The sequence below is a fragment of the Quercus suber genome, unplaced genomic scaffold (genome assembly GCF_002906115.3).
Source record: "Quercus suber isolate HL8 unplaced genomic scaffold, Cork oak 2.0 scaffold_67, whole genome shotgun sequence".
Classification (NCBI taxonomy): Eukaryota; Viridiplantae; Streptophyta; class Magnoliopsida; order Fagales; family Fagaceae; genus Quercus; species Quercus suber.
This window is the reverse complement of record NW_027069532.1, coordinates 834,035-842,150: the sequence shown is the minus strand read 5'-3', so window position 1 is coordinate 842,150 and position 8,116 is coordinate 834,035. Positions and strand designations below refer to the sequence as shown.

At 42.7% G+C, this 8,116-nt stretch overlaps 1 protein-coding gene across 1 annotated transcript; it reads left to right on the top strand.

The window, feature by feature from the left end:
• The first annotated feature begins 1,443 nt into the window (after positions 1 to 1,443).
• LOC112028956 (uncharacterized) lies at positions 1,444 to 2,918 on the top strand. Its single transcript, XM_024061650.1, has 2 exons — positions 1,444 to 1,750; positions 2,194 to 2,918. Exons 1-2 carry the CDS (start codon positions 1,444 to 1,446, stop codon positions 2,916 to 2,918), a joined length of 1,032 nt encoding a protein of 343 aa, XP_023917418.1.
• Positions 2,919 to 8,116: the final 5,198 nt, after the last annotated feature.

Genomic DNA, 8,116 nt, shown 5'->3' with positions numbered 1-8,116 from the left:
CACAAAGTTTTATTAGTTATGCAGAAATCAATGTTGTTTTATTTATTAGTTTTTTTTAGGAAAGAATAAAACACAGAATGTTGCATCTCTAGTTTAGTTTGTGTTCTATATATAGGTATATACAAGATAGGTTATAATATATATACCAAAAGATGTCTATTGAAAGGTCATAACTCTACATATTGGATATACAAAATGTGCCTATTGAAAGGTCATAACCCTTCATATTGGATATATATTAAATGTGCATATTGAGCAAAAAGGTGTCTAATGACCAAAAATATTTCTATTAAATGAAAATATACCTTGTGGGGACTCAATTTGGAGAAGCCCTTATAAATCAAAAGGAAATTCATCCCATTAGCCCAAACAATACATTTTTAGAGGGTGGGTTCAAGAACTAGGCCCTAACAAACGGACAACGCCCAAAACAGGACTTCCACCCGTTGAAGGCCGGCACCCTAAGGTTACTTATCAAGGTTTCACCTCGATGTTGATCCGAGGATCCTCCTCTAGGAGCTCCCACTGTTCTGTTGGTTCCCCTTATATAGCTCTCTTCTCATCATCTCTTTCTTCCACCTATTGATCATCCATGTGCTTCCCTTCTGACCGGCCGTCCCATCAGTTGTGTTATCAGTAATCATGTGATTTGTAGTGGCCAAGGTTGCCCTGTTTAGGAGTCACATCTCCATTAGTGCGGTTAGAGAATTAGGTGAGTGCATCTATTGTGGAGGTGACAACCTATCCTGGGCTTGTTCCCCCACTTGGTGTTGTCCTCGGTCCACCGAGGACAGGGTCATCCTCGGTGGGGTCCTTACAGCTAAGGCCTCTATACAATGTCCTCGGGCGATTCTTCATCCTCAGCATGGGCCTTGGGCTGAGTATAAAATGGGCCGAGGCTATCAGACTTTCAGGCCCCACAATAACCCCTCAAAATCCTGCTGCCCGTATCCTCGGACGAGGATGAGGGTTTTGATATCCCTGGGTCTTTTTCATGATTCGTCCAATATCGATCGATGTCAGTGTTGGAGTCTTTTCACCTGCCCAATGGATGTTTCTGGCGCCTCGATATTCGACGCGCATTTGCATTAAATTTTCTGCAGCTCTATGTTCCCCACGTCCAACGGTGTGATGGCAATCAATCGGTGGGGATTTCCTGCCTTTATAGGCGGGAAGTTCTGCCTGATTAATTTTAATTGGGAATATAAATACTCATTTGAACCGCTAGGTCTCCTTATTTGTACATTCAAGAACTTCGGCGCGCACACTCTGAATCTAATACAATCTCCACACTGACCAGTGCCCCTTTTTAGCATAAAGAGTTTGTCCGAGGAGAATCTCCCCATTTCTGTAAGTCTCCTTCTCTCTGTAGCAGAAAATTCTCTCTAATTCCTTTTTCTCTTTTTGTTCTCTCTCTTTCGGGTCTTTAAGTCGTTATTAGGGATGGGTAAATTTAAGAAGTTAATTAAGTCTGAAGAGATAACCAGCCTTCTTGACCTACTAGAGGGCAAGTCTGGGAAAGGTATGCCGAGGGAGTCACAGCCCAAACCCCCTCTACCTCTACTCAAGCCTCCGCCTGCGCAGACCAGGTCATCCTCCATCCCTCCAATCTCGGATTCTTGGCCTGAGTCCTCCGATCCAAAAAGAAAGAGGCCTTCTAAGGGCAAGGACCCAGTAGATGGGGGCCAATCCCATTCTTCTCCCGAGGAAGGTGAAGCCCGTCGACCTTCTAAACAATTGAGGCTTGATGGTCAGCATAAAGGACAAGAAATCGTTCAGCAGTCCAAACCCCAGGCTTGGCTGCCCGCTGCCATGCTCCATGGGTAACCTTTGATGGATGATGCTACTTTCCGAGATTTTTGAGGAGGCGAGGGGGCTCGCATAGCCGATGCCCTTGAGAGGTCCCTTCTCCTCCCTGTCTACATGGCTGAGCTTGGGAGCATGAGGGGGTAAGAGGTTGCCTACGACATTAAGAGATACCTGGGCATGGTAGGACCTTTGGTACTTGTCTATTTTGTTTGAATTTTATTGCCTAGCACCTCACTTCCCCTTAATGGCGTACTTGTTTTGGTTGGCAAGCTATCCAGGCTGTTTTCAGGTTGGATGAGGAGGCCGACGTCCAGAGTAACGCTCTGGGGAAGTAACGCGACAAGTTCCTAAAGGTTGCGACTACCCTTAAGAGATCTGAAGCAGATCTCAAGAAGGTGATTGAAAGTTTGGAGGAGATGACAAGGGCTAAAGATAGCGCGGCCTCTGACCTAGCCACTGCTATGAAGCAAGCTGAGGATCAGACGAAGCGTTTGCAGGACATTGAGGGCCAATTGCAGGCTGCTCAAGAGGACATTACGGACCTAAAGCAAAAGTTGGCCGAGGCGGTTGGGGTGAAAGGTATTGCCGAGTACGCTAAGGAAGAGGCCGGGAGGGCCAAAGATGAAGCTGTGTTTGCGAGAATAGACGCCGAGCGTTCCGTAGAACAAGCGGAGGAAGAGGCCTTTGCTGAGGGGGTGGCTAAAACTGAAGCTACCCTTAAGGCTCAAATTCCTAAAGTGTGTAGACGCTTCTGTTCCCAGACCTGGAATGAAGCCTTCAACCAAGCAGGGGTTGATGCCTCATCTGACCTCAAGAGAGTGGAGAAAGTGTATTACCCCCCTGCGATTCGCGAGGTCACCCTCGTTACTTCAGAGGCGGAGTCCGCTTTGCCGGTGGTAGGAGAAAGTCAGACTAAAACCGCTGAGGGCACACCTTCAGTTGACAAACCTGTTGAGGGAGTTGAGCTCCATAGAGCGTTGGATGGGGCGGGAATCGACGGTAAAGAAGTGCCCCAGGTTGTGGTGAAGCCTCCTGTTGATCCTCAAGCCACACTTGTTGCCCCTCAGATCCCTCTTGCCGGGGAAGGATCCTCTGAAGTAGCCCCTTAGAGGTAAGGTCCTGAGGTGTGAGTCAAAGTCATCTGACAGGCTCCTCAAGGCAAGCTGTGTGCCGATTTGGGGGAGTAAGCCATTTCGTTGGACTACCCTATTCTGATGGCGTGGACACTCCTATTTGTTTTATTTTTCATTTCATTTTGCTTTTTGCCTTGGCGACATTGTAACAGAATTACATACTTTCTATTTGAAATACATATTCAGTAGTTCACTTTTAGTTCTTTGATTGATACTCCCTTTTACTTGTTATACTTTAATGTTTCGCTTAATACCCTGGTTTTGTTCTAGACTTAGTCTCGTGAGGCATTTAGCTCTCCCTCAAGTTTGAGTCCTTGGACCATACCACAACTCGGTTTTATCTGATGCTTAAAATCTTTTTGAAGTAGTTAGCTTCCCTATAGGCTTGAGTCCGAGGACCATGCAAGGCCTTGGTTCTATCTAACACTTAGAATCTTTTTGATGTAGTTAGTTTCCCCATAGGCTTGAGTCCGAGGACCATGCAAGGCCTTGGTTCTGTCTAACACTTAGAATCTTTTTTTTTGAAGTAGTTAGTTTTCCCATAGGCTTGAGTCCGAGGACTATGCAAGGCCTTGGTTCTGTCTAACACTTAGGATCTTTTTGAACTAGTTAGTTTCTCCAAAGGCTTGAGTCCGAGGACCATGCAAGGCCTTGGTTTTGTCTAACACTTAGAATCTTTTTTTTTTTTTAGAAGTAGTTAGTTTCCCTATAGGCTTGAGTCCGAGGACCATGCAAGGCCTTGGTTCTGTCTAACACTTAGAATCTTTTAGAAGTAGTTAGTTTCCCCATAGGCTTGAATCCGAGGACCATGCAAAGCCTTGGTTCTGTCTAACACTTCTGTTCTTCTGTAAGTAGCTAGTTTCCCCATAGATTTGAGTCCTTGGACCATGTAATACCTTGGTTCAGTCTAGTACCCAGGTATATTTGAATGGTTAGTTTTCCCATAGGCTTGAGTCCGAGGACCATGCAAAGCCTTGGTTCTGTCTAACACTTCTGTTCTTTTGTAAGTAGCTAGTTTTCCCATAGGTTTGAGTCCTTGGATCATGCAATACCTTGGTTCAGTCTAGTACCCAGGTATATTTGAGTGGTTAGTTTTCCCATAAGTTTGAGCCCCAAGGACCATGCAAAGCCTTGGTTCTGTTTAACACTTCTGTTCTTCTGTAAGTAGCTAGTTTCCCCACTGGTTTGAGTTCTTGGACCATGCAATACCTTGGTTCAGTATAGTACCCAGGTATATTTGAGTGGTTAGTTTTCTCATAGGCTTGAGTCCGAGGACCATGCAAGGCCTTGGTTCTGTCTAACACTTCTGTTCTTCTGTAAGTAGCTAGTTTCCCCACAAGTTTGAGTCCTTGGACCATGCAATACCTTGGTTCAGTCTAGTACCTAGGTATATTTGAGTGGTTAGTTTTCCCATAGGCTTGAGTCTGAGGACCATGCAAGGCCTTGGTTCTGTCTAACACTTCTGTATGGGATGAAGGAGTTTGTCCTCAGCGCTTGGAATCTTATTTTTGGCATGATGCCGTCCTCGACCCTACTTCACTGGAAGTGGGCCATCCTCGGGCCGGATCCTTGACCCCGCGATGTCCCAGGCAGGGGTGATTCGGACTTCTAACTTTACGCGTGGTAGTAACCCCGCCTTTAGTTCAAGCCTCCGCCCTCCTTAATTACGAGGCGTCCCCTGACTACTCGCATTCCGCGCCTGACATTTCGATGTGCGAGACGCGCCCTCATTAATATCCTCGTGGATTGATGCAAATCTAACGATTTACGACCTCCTTGGAATTTGGTCAGGATTAATGCCGCAGATAACCCTTTTTTCGAATTCTGTGTGGATCAATTCCCACCAACCTCCATATTCTATATAAGGCTCTCTGGGGGGAGAAACGTCCTTCCACACTCCATGAATCCTCTAACAAAACAGGAAACACGTCCCTCTAGCTCTCCGAGCCCCTTCAACAACCCTGCCAGGATTGTGACAAGAGTTTAAAGAAACGGGGCAGCCTTGGATGGGAGTGAGGGCACACAGGCTAAAGGGCCTCCTTCCTCGGCCGATAGCCGTTATGGCTGTAGCCCGCGCCAGACTTTCGGCGCGGCAAAGTTTGGGTGTCATCTCGATGGTGTCGTGCATGGCAGTCAGGCGGGAAGTCCCTAAAGTACGTAGCGCCTTTCTCCGAGGCACACCCATGCCTGCCCTTCAGACTGGCAGCGACTCGTGCCTGGCCTATCCATCGGTGGAGGCTCGCAAGATTACGTCATGTCCGATGCTTGGGTGTTGCCGTCTCCAACGGCCAACCAACGTTGGGCTGGGAGAGAATCAAGGGAATGTCATGGGGAGGGGTCGTTAGGTGCCCATGCATCTGCTCCTCTCTTCACGCCTGCACCATCTGCACCGGCCCGAAGGTTGTTGGCAGCCTTAAAACAAGCCTGTCTCAGCCCCCTTCCTTAAAGTTAGTTTTAAAACAGGCCCGTCTGGGCCTCTATTTGTAGCATTAGCTTTAAAACATGCCTGTCTGAGCCTCTGTTTGTATCTTGTATTTACTTTTCAATTAATAAAACGTTGTGATGTTTGTTTCCTTCTCCTATTCTCTGAATCTTTTATTTTCCTGCAACGATCATATCTTGTGCAAAAGCGTTGTTGTTGGTTGTTATTTTGTTCCCTTTTTTTTTTTTTTGAAATCAGGGTACCTTGCGCAAGCCCCCAAAGTTGGAAATCGCTAGCCATTGCGCCTGCTAACGCCCTAGTTCTTTCCCACAGACGGCGCCAATTGTGGGGACTCAATTTGGAGAAGCCCTTATAAATCAAAAGGAAATTCATCCCATTAGCCCAAACAATACATTTTTAGAGGGTGGGTTCAAGAACTAAGCCCTAACAAACAGACAACGCCTAAAATAGGACTTCCACCCGTTGAAGGCTGGCACCCTAAGGTTACTCATCAAGGTTTCTCCTCGGCGTTGATCCGAGGATCCTCCTCCAGGAGCTCCCACTGTTCTATTGGTTCCCTTTATATAACCCTCTTCTCACCATCTCTTTCTTCCACCTGTTGATCATCCATGTGCTTCCCTTCTAACCGGCCGTCCCATCAGCTGTGTTATCAGTAATCATGTGATTCGTAGTGGCTAAGGTTACCCTATTCAGGAGTCACATCTCCATTAGTGCGGTCAAAGGATTAGGTGAGCGCATTTATTGTGGAGGTGACAACCTATCCTGGGCTTGTTCCCCCACTTGATGTTGTCCTCGGTCCACCGAGGACAGGGTCATCCTCGGCGGGGTCCTTACAGCTAAGGCCTCTATACAACGTCCTCGGGCGATTCTTCATCCTCGACATGGGCCTTGGGCCGGGAATAAAATAGGCCGAGGCTATCAGACTTTCAGGCACCACATACCTATTGACTGAAAATGTACCTATTACATGAATATGTGTCTATTAACCTAAAATGTGCATATTAAATGAAAATGTGCATATTGAATGATCATAATCATTTGGGTATAAATAGTGGTTCATATTCATTTGGTAACCTTTTCTCAACTTCTTCTCTTTCATCTTTCTTAAAAACACAAAAAACATATGGGTCTTCTCCAAAATTGCTATTTGTAGAATCTAATAAATTTGTTTGTATCCTAGGGAAAAATTTGTAGTAACCCTTTAGCAACTCTTGTGTGAGTGGAAAATATTGTCTAAGAATAACATTCAATTGTACCTCCAAATCAATCAAATTTTCAGTTTTTCTACTAGATCATTTTGTTATTTAATTATATTACTCTTCTAAATTCCCAACAATTTGGACAGTTGATTTTTTTGTGAGTCAGTTTTTTTTTTTTCTTTTTTTCTTTTTTTCTTTTAATAGTGAATAGGTCTAGGAACCATGCCACACCAACAGTAGCAACAATAGTACTGAATGATATCTTTAAACATCTTAAGAATGTTTTTCTTCTCAAATTTCTCATTATCTTCCCTACGCCCTGCTGATGCTTTTCTTTTCAATGACAATTTTTTGTCTTAATATATACATATTATCTAAAACGGTGAGTAGATACTGAAACTTAACGGACAAAATGAAAAGATACAACTACTTGGTGTTTTTAAATAAATATGTGGCATAAATTTATATAGACACATGGCACAATAAAGAATGGTCAATAAAAAATCAAATGTTTCACATCTTTATCATTATTATATAGATATAGACATAGATTTGAGATAAATGAGAAATTTGTAATGGTTTAATTTTAGGATAGTATCCCGAAAATTTTGGTAATGTAAAACATATAGGCTAATTTTAAGAGCGAAGAGAACATGAGGGAATCTGGTTTTTTCAATTTGAAGAATGATAAGATATAAGAATTTTTTCAATTTGAAGAATGATAAGATATAAGAATGTAGTGGAAAGTGAGAAGTGATGAGGTTTAAATTTTGTGAAAGAAATTTATCAATTTTTTTAAAGAATTCTTAAATGAAATTTGCTTTTATGGCTTTAAAATTTAATTTAGGAGTAGTTTTAAATATTCTAATCTATTCCATCATAAAAAATAAAAAATCTATCAAGATTTAAAAAGACAATTTTGTACAAACAATAGTGTTCCATCATAGTTTAAATCTACTCATAGGATTCCTTTTTTTTTTTTTTTAAATTGTCAAAATTGTTCAGTTATCCCCATTCAGGTTTGTATGCTTTTCCGTGCAATTTATGAGTTTGCCAACCACCAAAATCGACAAGAGCATGACGAGATCTAGCTAAAAATAATGAATATCAATAACCTCTTTTATTTCTATAAAATAAATTTTTAAAAAGAAAAAGCAAATCATGGCTTCTAGAGACATAAATAAGTTATAATTTATTAAAAAGTTACCCATACTGATATGGCATGGACAATGTTAGGACATATATGTTTTCACTTGTTAAGAATATATGTCATTTGTTTATGTAAATTTGCTAATCCTTTGACAAAACGCACTCTACTTGTAATTTGATAGTTCTAGGTGTTTTTAATACTTCAAGAAACAAGGTTCAAGATTAAGTGTTGAAATCATCAAGTCTGTCCAAGAAAAATAAGTTGAAGCGCAATTTCATTAAAGCTCGACACCTTCTCGATAGCTCCTCAACGCCTGCTATCTGTCAAGATTTATAAAATCAGATTTTCTGATCTGATTTCTTTGGATTCGTGAATGTGTCTT